The sequence below is a fragment of the Porites lutea genome, chromosome 2 (genome assembly GCF_958299795.1).
Source record: "Porites lutea chromosome 2, jaPorLute2.1, whole genome shotgun sequence".
NCBI classification, from domain to species: Eukaryota; Metazoa; Cnidaria; class Anthozoa; order Scleractinia; family Poritidae; genus Porites; species Porites lutea.
In genome coordinates, this window is record NC_133202.1 from 17,426,826 (window position 1) to 17,450,458 (window position 23,633).

At 39.2% G+C, this 23,633-nt stretch overlaps 1 protein-coding gene and 1 pseudogene across 1 annotated transcript; one reads left to right on the forward strand and one right to left on the reverse strand.

The window, feature by feature from the left end:
- Nucleotides 1–18,151: 18,151 nt before the first annotated feature.
- Nucleotides 18,152–19,805, forward strand: LOC140926694 (uncharacterized; annotated as a pseudogene).
- Nucleotides 19,806–19,818: 13 nt separating this feature from the next.
- Nucleotides 19,819–21,240, reverse strand: LOC140926695 (uncharacterized). Its single transcript, XM_073376406.1, has 2 exons — nucleotides 20,579–21,240; nucleotides 19,819–20,233 (listed from the first exon to the last, which is right to left on the reverse strand). Exons 1-2 carry the CDS (start codon nucleotides 21,238–21,240, stop codon nucleotides 19,819–19,821), a joined length of 1,077 nt encoding a protein of 358 aa, XP_073232507.1.
- Nucleotides 21,241–23,633: the final 2,393 nt, after the last annotated feature.

Sequence of the window (23,633 nt, forward strand, 5' to 3'; positions counted from 1 at the left end):
TTGTTTGAAAACTTTAACACGTTCTTTTGTTCGACTTGCTCACGCTTAATTGTCTCAAGCGTGTCCTCTGAAACAAAAGAAATTGCTAATGAGGCAAGATGCAAGCGTGCTAAAGCGTGTTAAAATAAATTCTTTTGTTTTAAAGTGAAAGCGTGTTGTGCACGTGCTTTTACCTTTAGCATTAAAATCCTGTGGAGGGTCACATTTGCATATAGCAAAGCCTATTGTGCTTCAGTCAAATCGTGTGACTAAAACAAAACGCGCAAGTGCTTACCCGTGCCACTAAACATGTTTGATTCAGTTTTGTCTCGATCGCCTTGTTGTGAAATGACTTCGACTTCATATTGGTTAGTGATTCGGGTTTTGCATTTACATGTTAACAGTTATCTGGATGTAGCCCTTCAATGATAGTGATTTTCAATAGTGAGAATTGATATTGCACTATAATCAATTATATAGGATTATTCAAAGCTTTCTCAGGAGCAAGATCCCGCTATGAAAATAACACGAACAAAGCAATATCACACGGTTCCAACCAGAGTTAGAAAAGGCAGAGGTGGAACCGCTAACGATAACGATAAAACAAGGGGAAGAAGTGAACACATTGTATGATATCTCGTCCTGAAAATCGAAAGAAAAGAGTATCATACGATTCTCAGTGATTCTCATACTTTACCTGTCGATGACGCAGTTGGTTGTTTCAGTAGACACCGTCAATAACCTGTCATACGATATGCTCAAACCAAGGTTATAAAATGCATCAATAAGGGCTCTGTCCCTTGTTGCTCGGTGTATATTCAACCCTGTATCTATAGGCAGCGGACACTCTCTGGACTGTATATGATGGGTACTACCATTTGCTTCTGGGCGATGACGAGGTCTTGCTACACTGTTAAACAAAATAAGTTGTGAGACAGACACACACGCCTGATTATTTGAGGGATCAATCTTGGTGGTGGGACCCTTGATAAGCATTCCAACTAACAAGACCAGTGAGGCAGGAATTGAATTCTTCTGGCATTCTCGGGAAAATTTTCCATTGAAAGAGTTACCGGTATCTACTTTTAGGATGTCCTTCCTCTCTATATGAGCTGCTCTTGCAAGACACCATGCATTAGAATATCTTCTTTTCGCTTCTGTCAATATCCCTCCTATGTCATGTCTTGAAGCTAATATGACTTCTCTGCCTTCTGGGTGAGCCATAAGGTCTGGGACTGCCTCTAATACTCTTTCCTTTAGATGGGTAGCATTGGTTTCTCCACTCTCAGCTGCTCTCTCCCTGAGTTTACATTGATAAAATTTCACTAACTCAGAGAGTGTCAGCACTCCTGGCGCTTCCTGTTCCAGGCATTCCTCAATGTAACCTTTTAGCTCTGCAAATGCTAACTCTTCAAGGTCAACTGATGAGCTGTCGGTAGCATAGGAGCATTGTTTCTGTAATGGTCTTGCCCTATTATACAGTTTAACTAAACAAGCTGCATGATACTTTGCTTCGATTGTTATGAGGTCGCCAGTTGAAAGTCTGACTGTCTCGTCCAATTCCAGGGTAGAAGCAAGACATAAGTTGCTTTCGAAATCATTTTTCTCGCAAAAGAAGCACCTCAAGATTTTGGGATCAAAAGGGGTAAGACTACGCCTGGATTTTATAGGACTAGATAGGGCCATTTCACTACCATCTGCGTCACACCCTTTTCTTCTTCTTCCACGTCAGCTTGTTTTCGTTTTTTCTTTGCAAGCTTTAATTTAGTAATATTATAATTGTCTCTGCAGGACTTGTGCCAAGAAGCTTTGTTTTCAAGACGAACATTTTTGATGTCATGTTTAGTTTCATCAAGAAATTAAGTTACAATTATCCCAATTTTCTTTAATTCCTTCACAGCCTTGACGAAAGTGCTGTACCCTATGCCTGGGTCTTTTCGGATTGAATTTGCAGGACATTGAAGACTCCTGTGTTTAGTTTTCTGGCAGATTATGCATTTCCCCCAATCCATGTTCAGCTGAAAATAAATTTTTAACTCAGTTTATAGGGTGACTTCAAGGCTCGCTCGATGATAAAAAATCTGCAAAGATGGGTTTAACTAGCCTAGCACTATCGCCAAAGGGCTCATATTCAGAACTCTCAAACTTTCAAAATAGGTCGGAGAGCTAATTAGAAAACTGATTCCAATCCTACAGAAACGCCACAGTTGACATGACTAATTGCCTTTAGTTAATAAGAAAAGCTCCATTTTACATTCAGTGTTTTGTTCTTATAAAATTGCCATGAAATTTCCCGAAGAAAGCTAGTTATTGTACCAAATGTTGTCTTACCTGAGAGAGCTGGAGAGAGCTGGACTTCATGGATGTTGCCATATTGAAAACTGTGAGAGACCTGGGTCTGAGTGGTACATTGTATACTAAATAGATTCCCTTGCTATCGCCAAAGACAAATGGGATGATTTTAATCACTTGGGCACAATGGCAAACAGACAAGAAATCCTTTGTCCTCATGCAGTATTAATTTATTATTCTAAATTATAAACAAAACAAACAGCAAAGTGAATCGTAAAGAAAAAAGATAAACAGCTAGAAAATAGACTTTTTTAAGTGGTCACATTAAAAAGAAATAAAACACTTCTCACTTTTTTGGTATATCTGTGGGCTAAAAATCAGTTCTTCAGTGATTGTAATGCACAAAACATTGAATAATCGTGTAAACAAAATTTCACCACATGGTACCCAAGCCTGATAATTAAAAATGTTATAACTGGTCACGTGACTGCATTAAAAGCTGAAGTTTATCAAAATGCACTACAAATTATTCAGTTTTGTGATAACTGATGGTTATTTTCCTAAAACTCTTTCATTTAAGCATTTTTCATTTTTAGCCTCGTTTCCATGCTAGCAAAATTGGGGCATTCGCAGATCTGGACCCCAGAGCTTAATTTGGCTTGGCCCTACATCAGAAAGTATTTCCCTTAGGGCCCTTAACAATCTGTGAAAGTTTCATGCTTGTATCACAAATTTGAACAATTCGCGCTTTTTTTTGGTCGACAACAGCTGGACTACCCAACTTATAATGATCAAGCTCAAGTTGTAAGTTGCTGTTAATGAAATATATATTGCTTAACCAAGAGAGCCAGCAGCAACGTGTTGATTCTTCACGAACCCTCGATGACCAAAAACGACATTTCCTATAAATTCAGGGAGAAGCTTTAACTTAAAGTGATATGTTGCTTTTGATGGAGCTATATTGTCTAACCAATAGCTGAACTTTAAATATGCCAACAGTAACAAATCAATGCTAAAGATTACATTCCCCATAAATTCGGGGAGAAGCTTGAAATCATAAGAAAGCTCTAAATATTTCATTCCAATGAAAGTTGTAAATGTGGCAAAATATATGTAAAATGTAGTTCACAAACTAAACTGTTTGACTGCCTCGAACGAGAGACATTTTATGGCATTTGTATAGTTATTCAAAAAGGAAACGTTTTGTTGTGATCAGTCTTTAAAATTCTGGCGAAGTGGTCCCTCAACAGGCCTTCTTTTTTGGTCTTTTACTGCTGCCTGGTTGTGTGCCAGTTGATGTCAAAACTGTAGAAGTAACGCTGGAAGCAGCAGTCAAGGACTGAACTGGACTCAGTGTTCTGGTTGTCGACAACGTTGCTACCGCTCAAGTTGATCACCATGGGGTCTCTGCTGCTCTTAAAGTTATGACAATGGGTTCTCTGCTGCTCTTGAAGTTGATTACGATAGGGTTGCTACTGCTCTTAAAGACACTAGTTGACTGGATGTTGGTGTCAATGCAGGTGGGCGCCCCACTGCCCAGTTGAGACTGTCGATTGTTCCTTGCTGACAAGTATGCTCTCTCCTTGGCAAAAAGTTTGCCCTTTCCCAAGTAGTGAGCCTTAAAGAGCAGCATCATCAAGGCTTCTTTTCACTCTTGTAAGTCCTGATCTTGCCCAGGGGATTATTTTAACAAGGTACCCGTAGAGTCTCTGGACTCCATTTTCGTCCTCTGAGAAGTCCGACTCATCACAGCTGGTGTACTCAAGGCTTCCAATGGTGCACTTTAATTGTTCTTTTGTCTTCTCTGACCAAGGCATAGTCAAAAGCATTGTTGGCCTTATTTGGATTTTCTAAGTACAAGAAAAAAAATGTTAGACTGATCAGAACAATGCAAATCCAAAAGTCTGGTGTACTTGTATTTAAATTCCAACCCTGCTCGCCATTAGTGTTCCAGTAGCTCAGTGGTCAGAGCATGCGAACTAGAACTCGGAGGGTCATGTTTGAATTCTCCTTCTTTACGACGGCATGCAGGGCAGTTTCACTATGTGCAACACTAGTTCCAAGTGGCAGTCACAAGTGAAGAAGCTACACTCCTACTTGATGTGCCATCTCAGGGAGATAATGAACATATCTTGGAAAGACAAAATGACAAAGTGATTCTAGAGAAAACTGGCGTACCACCTGTGGCTTATATTTTAATTCAGACGAACCTGAGATGGCTCAGCCATGTGGAGAGGATGGACTTTGCCTGGCTTCCAAGGCAGCTCTTGTATCCCAGTTACGCGATGGAAAGAAAAATCAAGGAGGACCTAGACTAAGATTCAAGGATACCGTGAAAAGAAACCTGAAGCGCAAGAACATTTTTCTAGATTCTTGGAGACAGCGAGGAAAGACAGAACGACCTAGAGGAACCTGATTAAAGCTGAACTCTTCATGAAACGGTAACAGTCGCCTCTATGGAGTGCTTAACTGACTTACCTCATCCAGTATCTTCCATTCATTCCTATTACACACATAAATCATGGCATGATACTCTGCTTGTTAAATGGGTTCATACCACTCAATATGGCATTCATTCTCTCTGTTACAATGGTACCAATCTTTGGAATTCTATATCTATTGATGTTATTAGTATTAAGAAAATCAAGCCGTTTTATAGTTTGATGATTGATGTTTATACTGTTATTATTTGCTGAATTTTTATATCATCTTTAACTACCCTTTAATTAATAAACTAATACTTTTCATCTAAAACAACTATTTCTTTCTTTATTCCTTGTACTCGTATTTTTGTTTTGAGTCACCTATTCGGTTACTTCTACAAACTATTTAGGTGTCCCAAACTCTGCACAATGAACCTAAAATTGGAACATTTCTTTTCCTTCCTTATATTTAAGAGCAATGATTTGCAGTAATATTCTGTGGGGTTTTTTTGGTCACAGGATTCTGAATACCACACACAAACTTGTCACAGAGGTGAGCAGTTCAGGAATTCGCCAAAATTACAAGTGGCTGGCAAATATCTTAAACCTATAGGGTTCTGCAACTTCCAATCGATGAACTTGAAATGTTGTTGCAGTAGTTCACATAATGCCTCAAATGTTTTGTCTTTTGGATTAGGAGGGCTGCACAAATTGTGCAGAGTGTCTTATGTCTTCTTACCAATTACAGAAATCATCAGAACGTCCCTATTCTGTCTTTCAAAACTTGTCCGTATCACTTTTTAAAGAAATATAAATCTTTTGTATTTTGTTTAATTGTTATCAATTGTTATTAACTGTTTCTTTTTTTTTGGTTTCAATTGTTATGTTCTTATTTATTTATTCATTTATTTCTTTATTTAACTTTGCTCTGTCAGGTTCATAGCCGGTATTTATGTTAAACGTAATTGGTATTATGGTGGCCAACTTGAAAACCTAATGGTTCATTTGGCCATCATTTTCAAACTTTCACATTAATTCTAAAGCAATATTTTCCTGTGACCTAAGTTGTTAAGTCTGTAACCTAGCATTAGTCAAAATGTAGAGGGAAATAAACTGAAATGATCTGAACTAAACAGCAGCTGCAGTAGCATCCTTTCACATTTCCCAATATCTGTGGTTCCAAAGAACTGGTCAAGTCTTTCAAGGTAAGCTGTAACAGAACCAAGCAATGCTGAAGCTATGGCGGGATTCGCAAATGAAAAAAAAAAACAAAGTAAAAGTAAGTAAAGTTTAATCTCAATATTACCGTAAATTAATGAATTACATCGTAGTTACAAGAATTCTCAAAACTAAGATCACAGGCAAATCGTATAAAAAACAGTGACTGGGTTACAGTAATGATGATAATATCGAATTACATCAATTCCAAAACGATTTTTATGTTTTTCTTTTAAAAGAAATTGTCATACATGCAACTATATGATCTCTGCAGGCTAATGATTATTTGAAGTTAGCATTGTACTAAACTCCAGGGAGTGTGGGGAGGAGTGATGTGTGGTAACCCTAAAAATGGCTGTGAAGGAGACAAAACTAGTTGCAGGGCATTGTAATTGGAGTGACTGTGTCCTGCGTTGAATTTTCACTGTCATTTCTACCGTTAAGCAAAAAGCAAATGGAAACATCCTCAATGTGTTGATCTATTGGAAAATCATTCTCCATTATTTGACAAAGTTGCACATATCATGGGAAACGTTGCAAAGGTGTACAAAGCAACGAGAAATGTTGCAATGTATTTTAAAGCATGTAAATTTCATTAAGCCTAGGTTTCTCAAATAGGGTCACAAATAACTGAATGCCTGCGACTCATCTTAAAATTACCACACACTGTTCATTCCATGTCACCTAATCTAGTATGCCTGCCCATATGTAGCAATATTAATCCCTGTTCATTCATATTTGATTCGAACCTGGTGTCTTTTCAATTTAAACGCCGCCTCTAAAATTTATTTAAATTTAAAGAAACTCCCATTTAATCCTTTGGAATTTTCATTTCAACTTCTCATGGAAATCCATTTACTCATAGATTAAATTATGGTTTAAACTTTGACATGTTCATTAAACTCTTTCTACCATTTAAATTTAAACTTTGAAACTTCCATATAGAAATTACTGAATTGTGTCTTTTGGAGTGAATGCACAGGACAAATCAAGCAAAACTGCCCAACCGTGGCCACAGTTCAAAACCTAACCTACCCCCATTTTCAGTTTATAATAAGGTTTTAATGAATTTATAACACCGCTGGCACCTGTTGTTCAAAAGCTGGATAGGGCAATTGTTTTTCACTGAATAGAGATTTATCTGGTAGATAGTGCTATCCAGCACTATCCACCACAACTGGGGCCTGATGTTTAAATTTCAAAATGCAACCAAGTGTGGGAAATATTTGAAATTTCTCATTTCAATGGTTTAAAATTAGCCGCTGAACACGGCAAAATAGCCCAGTGACAGAATTGAGCTGACGTTCATAAACAAGCGAATATATTGGCAATCTTCCCCTCAAATTTCACACAAAACAGATATCTAGCAACTTCAAAATGGCATGTTTTTAAATTGGAGAACAAAATATCATGGAACAAGCACAATTCTTATATGTAATTTTCATAATGCTTACAAAAACAACAATTTCCAGCTAAAATATAAGAGAATTCTACTAATCACCCCAAATCCTGGTTACTACCCAAAGAGAGACAGTACTTAGATATTATCTGAATATCAGTCTGGTATTCTTGTGAACGCCCCAAAATAAATCAATTATTTTGAGGTTATGTTTACCCCAAAAAACTGCTACTTGACTCTTGGGTCAATTGCCAAGTGCAAGTCACAATAGTTTTACACACAACTTTTAAGCTCAATTGGAGTAAAAAAGTGATGAGAATGTTTTTAAATGTACCTGTTTTTAGTGAAATTTAAGCAATCTTCAAAAGGAAAGGCCGTTCAATGTGTGATTTCAGTTCTTGAGGTCTTGTAGATTGGAGCATTGTGACTGCAAGCGGACTTAAGGCTAGAATGACATTAAGAGATAATTCTCGATTAAGTGTTAATTCTTACATGAATAAAACTTTGCGATCCCTTACCTGTGTTCAAATGTTCTAGCGGCAATTTGGTTCCTTTGTTTCTTAATGGCAACAGTGAGTAAACAAACCCAAAAAGTACGGAACCTCTGGTTGCATGACCAGTCAATTTCAAGATTTTGAAGATTAGGGCATGGGAAAGCAAAACGCTCACGGCCTAGCAGTTTCATTTTCTTGTATTTTCAGGTGCTCTGTTTTCGTATTTCAAAAGTCAGTGTTAACTGCAATGGTTAGCAAATATGTTGTCTCACTTTAAAAAATGGTACACTAATATTAATAATATTATATATGTACTATGAATGTTCAGCAGATAATTTGCACGACACACGGAAGACAAATAAGTCAATTAAATTTTCAGGTTAAAGACAGCCTTAAAGCATGGACTATTTATGGTCTAGTGAGACTGGTTACAGAGTACAGAGAGCAGTATAGTATAGAATATCGCAAACTGGATACCTCTGCTTATTTTTTATTTCCATTTCCCAGTAAACATTTCGTAAAAGCAATAGAATTCTACTTTTTCACCCCCGAAAGCTTTTCTTGTTTTGAAGTCTAATCTTTGAGATCTATACTCAATGCATCCGCTGCTAACAAACAAGGATTTAATTTTGCATATTAACTATATGAAACCGTACTGTGTGGACTTCTTGTCCTACATTTAAAACAGTACTCAACAAAAACGGAGTGTATGAAATTATGCAGTTTCGACGTTTCATTAAAAGCAGGGCATGGCCTAGCCTGTGAAAACATCCGTTTCTCCTCGCTCTTCACTGCTGGGCACAATTCGCGCAGAGGAACGTCTGCGACTCAGTGACAGAAATTCCATACTGATGACACAAATCAGTGTTTACATAATAAATCCAATAGTCATGGGGTTCCAAAAATAAATTTGTCCAATTTGAAGTGTCTTCTGGTCGATTTCGGTAAAGTGTTGTGTTTATCTGCCAACGCGCTCCAGCAAAACTCTAATGCTTCTCCCAGAGAAGACTATGTTCCACAAACATTGTCTGTTTTGTTAGAGATACGTGGCATTTGCATTTGACCTTTGTGGCCTTTTGTCTTTTGTCTATCATTCTTAAACAATAGCTAAAACAATGTAACTACTCATCGACCAATCAGCGCTTCTGACTGGATTCCAGACAGATTTTATGTCATCAGTATGGAATTTCTGTCACTGAGTCGCAGATGTTCCTCCACGCGAAACGTCCCCAGCGGCGAAGAGCGAGGAGAAACGGATGTTTTCGCAGGCTATCGCGTGACTTTATCGCCTGGAACTCTTGGTACGCATGGCCCAGTTTGATCCTAGTTGTTTGGCATGCCTGCCGATACAGAATCAAGAAATTAGTGGCGGCCATTGCAGTTTTCAAACCAAGGATAGAAGCAAGTCTGACAAAGTCTTACCGCTACTTCAATGCAAGAGAAACATAGGTGCACACCAGTCAGTGCTTTGGTTAACTCTTGTTGAAAATTAAGCCGATCTTATTTTGTAAGGGGTGTCTGTTCGCTCCACCTTGAAATGTTAACAAGCTCAACGTCTGTCCTCGTCACAGAGAGTCACTTGGCCTTGGCTGGAGACGGGCAGAACGCCAAACGAAAGGCTGAAGAGGGATAACCAAATAGATGTGGCAGGATATTTTGCAAGAAACCGGCATACTTGTGCCTGTCAGGTACGATTGAGTACTAACAGAAATTGGGGGCCAGAATTTAAACACAAGCATGGGATCGAAGGGGGGGGGGGGAAATTTGGAAGGAAATTGTGGCTCTCATCTGTTCAGTCTTATATATAAAGAGTAAGCATTGTGGCTGGTTAGCTGCAAGTGTAGAATTACTCTTACAGCAACTCGAAATGTGGCGACGTCTTACGAAACTGAGATTGCTTCTTGGATGGGTGCTATAACTTTGGTATGTTCATGTGTGATTTGTCGTGGTTTAACAGTTTCTCTGACAAGTTGCACGCATTAAGATATTTCACTTGTTTTAATTGTTTCCGCACGCATGAAAGACTGACAGGAAATGAAAACTCCAATATTTTTTACCTGTTGAACTGCTTTATCCCTCTACTGTCTCAATTTTTTTCTCATGTTAGGATATGCAACTGAGATTTTCTAGGAAAAAAGTAAGGACCAGCTGAGAAAAATGGCTTGAAGGTATCTGTAGAAATTCATTGTGATTTTGTTGCTTTGTTCGTATCATGTGACCCCAATGCATGCACAAGTGTTGAGCATGTATAAATTGGATTTGGGAAAAATGTGGGAGCGCTTGTTTTGATGAATTTTAGAGACAAATTGTAAAAGGATGACATCTCAAAATCTGAGGACATTTCATTGCAAAATTTTTGAAATCAGTGACAAGAAGATGCATGCCAACAGCAGTTCTTGAAGGACTGGTAGGTAGTAGTGGGCCAGGCTGTGCTGATGGTGGAATCTATGTTCGTTTGTGCGGCAAATAACTGTGAAAGGATACGTCTTTAAATATGCACACGCTAATTTCTGCTGCTGCACTAGTATTAACACCTAGAGGGTATGTTGCAGAAAACACAGCAGCGAAAATTGAAGAATCTCATTACACAGTACTTTGTAATCAACAATTCATTGATATCGTACCTTTCCTTCATTTTCACGTTTCAATCATCTTCTCTGAAAAGGAAGCCGTTCAAGTAGGCTCAGAAAAGAACGAGATCACTTTATAATTAGAAAACACAAAAAGAAACACTAAATTAGAGGAGATTGTATACATACTTCTCTCTCCACCATCTTCGATCCGGGGAATGTCAAATATACATGGCCATCATTCAGTTATAAGATTGAGGTTCGCGGTCCATGGCTGTTGTTATAGCAAATCTATAAAAATGATGTTTTGAAAGTGCAGTACAAATAATTTGGCAGAGACAGTCTTGGAACGTTTCATGGAGGCTATCAAGAACAATCGAGGCCTACGGCCATCACATATTCGCGTAGATTGTGGTGTTAAAAATGTTTTGATTTGTGACGAAATGGTTACCCACTGGGGGAAGGGACAGCAAAGTTTTATTTCAGGCTCATCCACGAGTAATCACCATATAGAAAGACTATGGAGGGATGTGTTTGTCATTTTTTATTTCACTTTGTATGCTATGGAACAATCAGGCTTTCTGGATGTTGAGAACCCCATCCACATCTTTTCCTTACATCTAGTCTTTTTACCAAGAATCAATACTGCTCTGAAACCACAGGCTTTCTACTGAGCATGGATGGACTGCAAACCAGATACAGCTTTGTGCTGGGCTTAACTGCAGAATACCATGCCACTTCCAAGCTATACCTTAAATTGGGTGAACATGCGGATGTGACACATGGGAACTGGATACTAACTTCAAAATGGTCGCTCGTATATGCAAAATTGAAAGTTCCAGAGAAAAGCAAGCTCCAAATATTATATTCATGGTTCTTTAAAACATTGAACTGAGGCCAGCAAAGATTGTGAACAAAGTATCCTGCAAAATCAGGTCGCTTAAAGGGGAACAATCCTCACTAAATATTTATAGCGGAGCTCTTGCGCGCAAAGCGCGCCATTGGAGCACCATGGGAAAGTAAATCTACCCATCCCAGAAAATTTGGTAATCACGTGACCGTAAACCGCCCCGCTGCCCGTCCGTCCGCACCACACGCATACTAATGTATACTCTCACACTTTCTAGCTACTTTGGGAGCCCAGGAGAAAGCTGATTGCGCATCAATGTTGACATCAATTGACAGCTGTCAAAACAGGGTATCCGCTGACCAGTATCACCTGACTGTATCGGGGCTCAGGTGTTGACCCACCAAAGTCCAGTATTTTTTTGAAGTTATCCGCTGACAATTTACTCGTTTTCAAATGATCGCAGGCTCACGTTTTTTTTTTTTAAATTCATCTCAAATATGTTGTGTTTGTGTCAGTATCGCCCCGCACTATTATGATTTTGATTTCAAACTGACCTCAGACGCAAATAATCAGTCAGTTTTTTTAAAATACAGGCAGGAAAGACCTTTTCTAACCATGGTCATGTGTTGGTCACGCTCCACGTCCAATTTTTATGCTCTGATTGGTTAAAATTTGACAAGTGAGTTCATGCGTAAAATTCATGCAGCATCTTGAAAGTTGTTTACTTTGACAGCTGAAGCTGACAGAGTTTTGAGTCAACTTGTGATGTTTTTAACTGTCTTTTTCCACTGGATGTAAAAAATGAAATACAGCTGCTATCAAGAGTGTTCTCTTATTCATGGCTGGTTTGTTGACTGAGTTTTTGGTTGAGAAATGCGTCGCTTGTCAAAGCAGATAATCTGATTTCAGATGGCATCGTTTTTGTTTTTCACCTTGCTGGATGCGAACGAGAATTATAAGGATTATAAAGGCTCAAGCAATCCTTGCCTTACTTGATAGCTTTCAGGAGCTGCATCTCGAAATATGGTAAGCCTGAGTAATTATTGTATTTATATCTAATTTCATGAAGTCCAATGGTGCAGTTTATGAAGCTAGTTTATGCGCATTTGTATTAAGATTTGACTGAGACACTGATCTGACCTAGTATGAGGTTTGATATAAGCTTAAGCTTACAGAACTTTAAAAAGCCTTTAGTCGATATTAATTCACCGTAGATAGAAAGAAAAAACTTTCCGAAGAATATCAGTTATAATTTTGGCTGTAGAAAGAAAGCTTTGAGCGATTCTCTTGTCGTGAGTTCATCTTTGAAAAAAGCAAACACCGGGAAACCGGTGGCTTAAAACATAAACTAAATCTTTAAGCTTACTAGTAAAGACTTGAGGATTCTTAGAAACACTTAAACACTCATTTGTTTTCGTGAATGAAAATTGTTGTCTCTGTAAATGTTCTACCGAATTATATTTCTTTATTGAGTGTTGGTAGTCTTGCAGGAGAACTCAAAATGCTGAATATATCAAACGCTTTTTAAGATTACACATCGTTATGAAACCAATAGTAAAAAATACACTCAATAAATTCTTTATCACGTTGAAGCGTAACTTATAAAATTTCTACGCAAATTTGGCGCTTGTCAAAAGTTAGAACCGGCTGGCCGTATAGGAGATTTTGGACATTTTTTGAATGGTTTTGCTAATTAAAAGTCCACGCGTGCTTCAATAAGCCTGAGTATTGAATGAATGCAATTTGTCTTGAAAAATTGTGAAATACTGCATTTTGTACGAGGTCTGTATGATAAAAACAGCGCCTCATAGTACTCATAGTTGAAGTAGTGTAGACCAAATATGTAACCGTGCAGTATCCCATCTTGCTAGCATCTGCAAATCCATGCAGTGAGCACTCTAAAACTTCCTCTCGTATGTGTTCGTAGACAGACCGTTTCATTCTGATTTGTCGACATTCCAGCAAACTTTTTATCCATACTTTGACCGCCTTCTTTATCGATCCGTCTAGTGGGTCGTCCCAACTGATTTTCCCTCAACACGCTTCTTGAAACAAAATCTTTGCAGTTATTGTCACTGGTCCTATCATCCCTAGTGGATTGAAGATTCCCGCTAATAATTTCAGAGTGTTACGTTTCGTTGCGGTTAGACCTTCAGCGCATTTTGCAATTGCCACTAAATCAAGACTAATTGCGTCCTTTTCAAAATCCGATGCTGAACCTAATACCTTTTGACTCTTGCTCCCCAATGGTATGTACAAGGACAACTTTGCATAACTATCGTCTTCTTCTGAAATGGGACGTTCTATTTCTGTAACCACCTATGCAGTCTGAATTTTTGCTCTCACGCTATCATCGTTAGTTAACCACTTCCTTAACTTGAATCCCCCCTCTTGCATTCGCATGCAGGTTTTCCCATAAAGAATCTTAACGTTGTCTGGTGTCACCCCCCCCCCCCACGAAATCATCAGCATAAAACAACTCAATCAATTTCCTCACAAAAACTGTGGATCAACTTCGGCGTACTTGGAAATGTGATGTCTCAAAGTTGCATTGAGCAGAAAGGGAGATGCATTTAAGGTGACTCGACCCAGTTTTTTTTGGGGGGTACCACCCTACTTTGAAGCTCTCTGGTATCCCCACCTTTACTTTTATCGTAAGTCTAACACATAGAATGGATAACATATAGATCAATCTACAATATAACATAAAATTTTTGGCGATCGGAGTAAATGTCACGTGGTTATAATGCCACGCCCCTTTGAGGTCTGAGTCGAAAATCTGCTGTTGCCGGCATTTTTTCGTGAAAATCTCTCGGCTACTCGTAGTGCGCATTAGTGCCTTGTGCTGAACAGTTTCACCAAAATCGCAAAGACCCAATTCGAGAAATTCAGCGGTTTCCAAATTTAGGTCATAATTTATGCGAAAATGATAAGCAAACTTTACACGGATTATATCTAATAAACTATGAGATTCATCTCTTTATTTTGGACATCGTTATAACAGATGGGTCCTTGCAAGTCAGCAAAACGCTTTAGGGCCTTGTAAATGCGCGCGATTTCGAGCAAAGCAAACATATAGAAATTATAGTTTTCGCTATTTGTTGACGTTTGTCAGCGTTCAAGAGTCCTTCTCACGAAAAAAGCATTTTCTTAAAAATTCGTAGTTTTTTTTCCTTCAAATTTTTTCAGGGCCACAATTGATTAACTAACTACCCAGACTCTGAATTTCATGGTAATTGAAAAACTGTGACATTATCTTCTATAAGCCCAAACTTGAGTAAACATTGAAGATTTTTAGCGTTTTGGCTGAGTTTGTGCTTTGGGAGTTGTCTATTGTTTCTAGTCTGTCATTATACAGCATTCTTGTTCAGCATGCGTGCAAAGACCGCGCTTGGCTGACTTCCCGAATGCTCACCGAGATATAATAATTTTGGTACAGTGAGACAGGCCATCGCGTGATACATAGAGGTTTAAGTCACAATTTTTAATCAATTCTCGTGCTTCTTGTGCCTTTGCAAAAAAATCAAGAAGTGCTACACACTAAATCTACTTACTATTAAAAAAATATCATTTTTTCATAGGTTTAATGCAAGCCAATAATTAAACCAAGTCGTGACGGGAATATCTCGGTGAGCATTCGGAAGTCAGCCAAGCGCGGTCATTGCACGTGTGCTGAACAAGAATGCTGTATAATGACAGACTAGAAACAATAGACAACTCCCAAAGCACATACTCAGCCAAAACGCTAAAAATCTTCAATGTTTACTCAAGTTTGGGCTTATAGAAAATAATGTCACAGTTTTTCAATTACCATGAAATTCAGAGTCTGGGTAGTTAGTTAGTCAATTGTGGCCCTGAAAACATTTGAAGGAAAAAAAACTACGAATTTTTAAGAAAATGCTTTTTTCGTGAGAAGGACTCTTGAACGCTGACAAACGTCAACAAATAGCGAAAACTATAATTTCTATATGTTTGCTTTGCTCGAAATCGTGCGCATTTACAAGGCCCTAAAGCGTTTTGCTGACTTGCAAGGACCCATCTGTTATAACGATGCCCAAAATAAAGAGATGAATCTCATAGTTTATTAGATATAATCCGTGTAAAGTTTGCTTATCATTTTCGCATAAATTATGACCTAAATTTGGAAACTGCTGCATTTCTCGAATTGGGTCTTTGCGATTTTGGTGAAACTCTGTTCAGCGCAAGGCACTAATGCGCACTATGTGTAGCCGAGAGATTTTCACGAAAAAATGCCGGCAACAGCAGATTTTCGACTCAGACCTCAAAGGGGCGTGGCATTATAACCACATGACATTTACTCCGATCACCAAAAATTTTGTTATATTGTAGATTGATCTATATGTTATCCATTCTATGTGTTAGACTTACGATAAAAGTAAAGGTGGGGATACCAGAGAGCTTCAAAGTAGGGTGGTACCCCCCCCCCCCAAAAAAAAACTGGGTCGAGTCACCTTAAGCCAAAAATCACACGACAAAATCTATAAATCACAACCCTTGACATGTCCGGGGGGCCTTCTAACCACAAAAAACGAACACAATCTCTGTCCCTCCAGTCAACACCGATATTGAGGAAAGCCTTGTCAATATCGCCCACGAGCACAAAATTTTTTTTTTTACAAAATCGCGTTAGTATATCATATAACAATGGGTTTAGCGACGGTCCTACATGAAGGCAATCATTCAGACGTTCCAGACTTCTTTTTTTTTTTCGAGGAGGTATCGTAAACAATTCTTACCTTGGTTGTTCTGGCTTCTTTCCGAATAACAGCTTGGTGAGGTAACTAGTGCACTTTCTCCCCCCTTTCCAATTCTACCACTTTCTCTATTACACCTCTTTATTACACCGCTGTCTAATTGATCGTTGATGATTGACGCGTATTCCCTGAGAGCTTCAGGTTCCTTTTCTAGTCTGGCAACTTGAGACTTAAGACGTCTTAGGCTTGTGGAATAATTAGTAGAGAGTTCTGGGTGGCCTTCTTTCGACGGTGATTTGACTGAATATCTACTCCTGTCAAAGGAAATGCCTTCCCTGAATTCTTCATGTACTTCATCTTTAACCGGGTTAATTCCCAGCGTTTCCAAATCCCACAATTTATGGACTTCACTTTCAAATGTTTGGTCAAGCACACTCGTAATAAGATTAACCTGAGTGGATACGATGTCATTGTTACTCTTGCATTTCATAGGCCCCGAGAGTACCCACCCCAATTCTGTCTCCACTGCTATGGGCTCATCAGGATAATAATTAATAATAATAATTTATTACATTTAATATAGCGCTTTAACTATTAAAATATAATAATAATTAATTATTAAAATATAAGCACTTTACAATATGTACAAGAAAATAAATATGTATATACAATAAATGGAAAGAAATAATAATAGTAATAAGAAGATTAATTTACAAATTGAAAGCTTTCTTAAAAAGATAAGTCTTCAACTGTACTTTAAAAGAGTCAATGTTCATACAGTTTCTAAGGCTAGATGGCAGAAATAATAATATTAATAAGGATATAAAATTACAAATTAAAAGTTTTCTTGAAAAGATAAGTCTTCAACTGTACTTTAAAAGAGTCAGTGTTCCTACCGTTTCTAAGGCTAGATGGCAAAGCATTCCATACTATTGGTCCGGCATGGAAAAAGGCTCGATCGCCAAAAGTCTTCCGTGTCACCTTAGGGATTACAAGCGATGTTTCAGAATCAGACTGCAGGCTGTATCTACTTCTAGGCTTTACAACAAGTAGTTCAGATAAATATTGTGGCGCCAGGCCATTCAGCATTTTAAAAACTAAAAGCGCAATCTTAAATTCTACTCTAAATTTCACTGGCAACTAATGAAGTTCCCTAGGTACCGGAGTAATATGGGCAAACTTAGGAATTAAGCATGTAACCCGAGCCGCCGCATTAAGAACTTTTTGAAGTCGGTCATATTGAAATTGCGGAAGCTTATACAAAAGAGCGTTGAAATAATCTAAATGTGATGTAACAAACGCATGAATTAAACACTTTGTTGATTATGCAGACAGATATTTCCTAATTTGCCTAATATTATAAAGCCCCCTAAATGCCTTACTACACACCTTTCCTATATGAATGTTCATAGACATATGGTTATCAAACCATGTGCCAAGATTTCTAATATGCTTAAGGGGTTGAATGTCACAGTCACCAATTTTAATTGAAGCCATGGTAACCTTGGATAACTGCCGCAACAAACTGACGATTAGAAATTCTGTCTTTGAATCATTAAACATCAACCTGTGTGAGACTAACCAAGCCCTAACATCAGCTATGCAGTTCTCAATAGCCTTAATCGTTTGATCGTGAGCAGCAAACGAATCTGGACGAAACGACACGTACAACTGAGTATCATCAGCATACCCATGAACTGATGGAAGGTGCTTCTTAACAACCTCAAACAGCCTTGATGCATACAATAGAAAAAGGGCACGTCCCAAACAGCTCCCCTGAGGAACACCATAACTTAAATTAAAGGTCTTATAGGACTGCTGATTAACAATTATACGTTGTACCCTTTCAGTCAAATATGATCTAAACCACTTCAGAACATCACCGCAAATTCCAAAATCTGATTCCAGGATGTTATGATCGACAGTAGGGAGTTTAAGATACAACGACGCAGACGTGACGAAAGCCGACCGGAAGTAAAAATACCCAAAATGACTACCACTGCGCATGATGGTGAGGTAAACAAGCCGCGTCCTTGCTCAAGACGAACGCGCTGAAGACCATTTTGACGTTGTTGACAAACTGTAAGTATTTCAACCTATTTTGACTTATTTAAGACAGTGAATTGGCACTTTTTGTTTGTATATTGAAAGCTTAATTATCCCGGCTATATTCCTCACGTTTTTTTTTGTTGTTGTTTCCTTTCAGGCTCAGTTGAACTTGCGAACAGTAAACACAAGAAACATCAGTTGCCATGGCCTCGAATTCCAAACCGCAGTGAGTAGATTTTTGCATTCTTCGTTCAGTGAATTACGGCTAAAGAAACAAAACGATTTGTTGTATAAAAGCAATGTTGTTCCCGATTATTTCCTTCTTGTCGAAGATTTTCCCATCCTGGTTAAATTTATTCACAGATCTTGGTTACTCGCATTACGCTTCATTTTGCGGGAATTTAATTCACGCACTATTTCCCGCAGAAGTTGTGTGAGATTTTAAAGAAAAGACAACAAAACAAATTAACAGAAACATGTAAAGGACTATGTTTGCCAAATAAGTGCCTCTGACGGCAAAATGTTTGCTTTATTAAGCAGTTCCTACAGAGTAGCGGGTTTATAACTTTACACACACTTGGCTTGGCCAGCCGACGTCCAAGACTTTGCCGCTGTAAACGATAGATTCAAATTATTTTCTAAAAGTGATTTCCGCATATAGTACAACATTCAAGGTTTGCTTTAATTTTCTTGTAGCTGTGCACGTATATTAAAAAATGTATATGTCGCTTATTTTTGTCGGCAGGATTATGAACTGGACGGAGGAACATGATGTGGTTTTTTGCCGAGAAATAATCTTTGTAAACCCATTCAGTGCAAAGAAGAAATCCGTTCAGCGAAGTGCCTTGTGGCAAAGAGTGGCGGATACCCTAAACAGCATTAAAGATCCTGTTTTTTTTTGTGGATAAACGCTCAGTTCGAGACCATATCGGGGTTTTGGTGCAAAGATTTAAAAGAAAAGAGGCCAAGGAATTGAAGGAAAGTGGTATAAGCCCTACGAAAACTGAATTAGATGAAGCTATAGAACAAATTATTGCCATGGAAGAGTCTGCCGATGAGCAGCACGACCTGGAAGACGGCGAAAAGAGGGACAAGATGGAAGGAGACAGGCTGAAAGCAGAAGAGATGCGCAGAACTGCTATGGAGACATTAGGGAAAACACAGAAGAGAAAGTCCGAGGAGGGGCAGAGCAAAGCAAAAAAAAGCAGAAGAAGTGGTAGTGAAACGGTAGAGTTTCTTAAACTAAAGGCGGAGCAAGACATGGATATTAAGAAGCAAGAATTGGATTTGAGAAAACAGGAGCAAGAGAAGATGGCTATAGCCCAAAATCAGCAAACTTATATGTTCAACCAAATGTTAAAACAACAACAGGAACAGCATAAACAAATGCATGACATGCAATCCTTACTAATGCAGCAGCAGCAGCTGCAAACCACAGCAATGATGAAGATTATTGAAACACTAGTTCCGAAATAAACAAACTCGGTTTTTTTTTTAATTCCTTGCGGTGCTTCAGGTCTCGGTTTACTTTGTTGTTATATAAACTTGAACTAAGTTGGCCTGGACTTCAATCCGGCGAAAGACAATCAGAACTGTAACCGTGTTAGATGTTTAATGACTGGAGTTTGGACTTTATTTCCACGTGTTTAGAAGGTTAAAAATTTACATTTTTCATGACTGGATTTAAATTGATGCTGACAGCCATAATAAAGCCAAGTTATTCGTTGTGTTTAATTTTATTTGACATTGATTTACTTTTCTTGGTATCTTCCCATATAAACGCAGAACAGTTTTTAGGTCTTATGTTGGGTGGTTACAAAACAGCATGATTAGGAAAAATAATGCTCTAGAGAAGGTGGATCTAGGTAAAAAAACTGGGATGTTGAATTACCGTACAAGCATGTTAAAACATTTTGAAGGATTGCACAGACAATGTACATTTTGCCTACTTGGCTTAGCCCTATTTTTAAATTCCGTTTGAAATCAAGAAATTTGAAATAATTTAAAATATCAGAAAAAAGCCATTCAACGGAACAGCGAACTGCACTCATGGAACTGTTGTAAGCTTGCTGTTGGGGAGTCAGTATTCGCTGCCGGAAAGGTCCCTGGAGATGCATTCGAAGGGGATATGCTGGATCCCCGTATATACACATCGGTTGGCCAGTTGTTGAGACAGCATGCGCCCTGAGACTGTTGTAAAGGCCAGACTCTGCCAACATTGCTGCGTCATGCCTCCTACCTTCTGTTTAGACAAGATAAGAAACTTAAGTTAATAAATAGAAATCAGTGTTGATATGTTATCCATGCAGTTTACTTCTTTACTGACAGAGAGTGGCAAGAGAAAATGGGCCGGTGGGGGTGAGGGTGAGGGTGGTCAATGGAAAAGCCCGTGAAATTCGAATTTGCTTTTCTCACAATTGTTTTAACCCTTCTTCTTATAATAAGCATAGTAATTGGGAGGAGACTTAAGAAAGAGTAAGTAATGAAAGCAATTTTAGATCTTCCTAGTAGGTTTGTTTGTAGGGTAACTGAAGTGGAGGCTTGCAAGCTAAAATATTATTTTTAGTTTGTTAGTAGCGTGGCTTATCAACTGGACCATACAAGTGTGCAATTAACCCATTCGGTAGGACCAAGGACTGAAACTTTAATCCATGTACGCGTTTGTGACTGTTGTAGAGTAGTCGCTGGTTTTCCCCAGGTCGAGTAATTGGGCGCACGGTTCCATCTATGAAACCAAAGCAATTGCTTAGTGGCGCACCTTTGTTGAAAACAACTTCCGCATACTTTTCCAGCTCCAGTGGATTTAAAATGGTTTGGTTCCACTGCGTGATTCTGTGGCTATGATGCGCATAAATCCAGTCTGTTACGGTGTTGCTTATCATACAAAGTTCTGGAACCGGTCGTCCAAAAATAGGTATCATGTCGGAGTACCGACAAGGAAAGGCATATTGCTTTAAAAGCATACAAAGCCCTTCTGTTCCTTCGCAAACCGTTCCCTGGTCGCATATGAAGAATTGCGGAATTTGAAGAACATCTTCTACCAGAGGAATGTGGTGCTTTTCAACCCTGAAGTTCGCCCTACACTCAGCTTCACTTTGGCTCTCCAGATTGAACGGCGGGTAGTTGTCGTAAGGGAAATCTAAGTTGCTTGAACTGTTTTCTTCGCAAAGTAAAGAAAATTCCTCATCCGTAATGATACCACAGGCATAGCTAGCAAGCAAAACTTCTCGGGTTTCTTTAAAAGTCGCCATTTGCACTAAAAACACTAATATAATTAGTATCTGTTACTTCAGAGAGAAAAACAAATTCGCTACTTTTCTTTTCTATCAATAAGTGGCCGCGTCGCTGAATCCCGCCATCTTAACTTATTTTTCCCGCCACAAACACGGCGTCCTCGACACAGGCCCCACGCGGCTACGGCGTCTTTGATGACGTCCGCGTTCTTGTATCTTAAAGTCCCTAGTGTTGAAAGCAGCACTAAGATCTAAAAGAACAAGAAGAGTTACTTCCTGTTTGTCCATGTTGGAGAGTATATCACTCTGGACTTTAAAAAGAGCCGTCTCAGTTGAATGAAACTGACGATAGGATGACTGGTGAACTGGAAGTGGAGCATTATCAGAGCAATGCCAGAAAAGCTGACCCACAACTGCCTTCTCAGCTGATTTGGAGACCATAGGCAGATTACTAACCGGCCTGATCAGGACCCCCCCTGATCATACGCTCCTTCTGGAAATTCCACAAATAATCTGCGCCCACTAAAACCTCTGTTTCCAATTCGTCCAACCCCTTACATACATCAGAAAACCACAAATCCTTTAGGTGGGGGTACTCACCTTTGGCAAGCTCTACATGTCCGTTCTGAATGGTTGACATTTCAGGTACGACATACGCCTCTATTTGAATTACCTTTTGTCCTCCGACGGGACTTACCTTAATGTCCACAACATCTCTTAAGCATGTGTCTTGAGCATGCTGTCCAAAAGTGCTAATTCCCAGCCAATCCTGCCTAATAACAGGAAGCTGTGAGTGCTGAGCGGCCTTAGAAGTGATGAACGAACGATGACTACTAGCATCAATCAACACCCTGACCCTGTAAGGGTCACCCTCCCCCCAGAGAACCGCCAGCGCTGTTTGTAATGCAACTTGCTCTCCCGAGCCAAGGTGCAAAGTGCTAGGACTTAAGGTGCTAGGTTGCGCATCTTTCCCCTCAGGCAAAACTTCAAATTCTCTTGCATTGGGACTTAAATGCTTATCCTTAGACTCACACAACGAAACATGATGGCTATGTTGCCCGCAATTACTACGTGTAATATTAGCCCAAAACTCTCGGGCTCAGTGGCCCCTTTTCATGCACTTAAAACATCAACCAAATTTAATTAAAATACTCCTACATTCCTTTGTGTCTTTAATCCGATGACAGTTCTCGTAGGCATGTTTGCCCAAACCAAAGGCACAGTTCGCATTGTCCTGTTTGGTATGCAAAGCATTCGCGGTTCCACCCTCCAAGCGATTCTCTTTCCGATCTTCGATGGATTAACTGCATAGAAATGGTCTTCTCTAAGGTCCAACTCCTTAAGAAAGGCCTCTAACATCTCCATTGACCACATCAAAAATTCCTCTCCACTTGTAATCATGAGGCGAAAGTTCTCCGGTAATTTCTGCATCATGGCGGGCACAACTACTGTAGAGTAAGTGTTCTTGCCACTCCGAGAGCCTGTAGGCCCCTGAAGTGGGCTTCGCAGTCGTCGAACAATTTCCTCAGCCTTGGTATATCCCTGTCACTGAAGACTGGTGGAAGTTGCAGCAAATCATTTATATGGGCTCTTTGAATAGCTTTCTCCTTTCCATATCGGTTCTTTAGGACTTGTACTGCAGCTGCCTAATTCGCTCCTGTCAGAGCGAAACCTGCTATCATCGATCATGCTGGTTTGTACAAGAAACTTTTCAAGTAAGAGAATTTGTCAACTGCAGACAGACTTTCATTTCCATCTATCAAACTCTGAAACGAGTCCCAAAACTCTTGCTAATCTTGAAGTCTGCCACTAAACTTCTTGACCTGTAACTTCGGCAACTTCACCTTTACAAGGTGCTGCTGGCTGGATCCTGAGGTTGGGCTTTCACTTTGGGCGGGAACATTTGTTGGCTTCGGCTGTGGAATGCTGGAAGAACTCAAGATCTCCTCCAGCCTCCAAACTATTTCATTTAACTCTTTTCTGATTTGATCACTGTCTTCAATCTCTTTTTCGATGCGAACTTCAACGTCTTCCCCCTCTAGGCTTCCAATCAGTTCAATTATTTGATTGTCGAGGCCCTTCAACGAGTCTATCTTTTCTTTCAGTGTCTGCAGCGACTGTTTTATCTACTGTTTATCCTCCTCTGCACTCCCATCAGCTAATCTATGCTTGATCTTGTTCGTTAGCTTCGTCGCAGAACTCCTGTGTCTCGTTGTTTTCATTTCTTCTCAATCTCTGCCTTTTCGGCCATGATGAACAACTTTCTCTGTCTTGACTAGTCTTGTAAACTCAATCCGGCTCGAAGGACCACTGTGTTCGGGAATATCCACATTCACAACATTCACAATAAGAGCACTGTATATTTTATTCCCGACTTTTCACCTTCGACACGCACGTTCTACAATCAATGT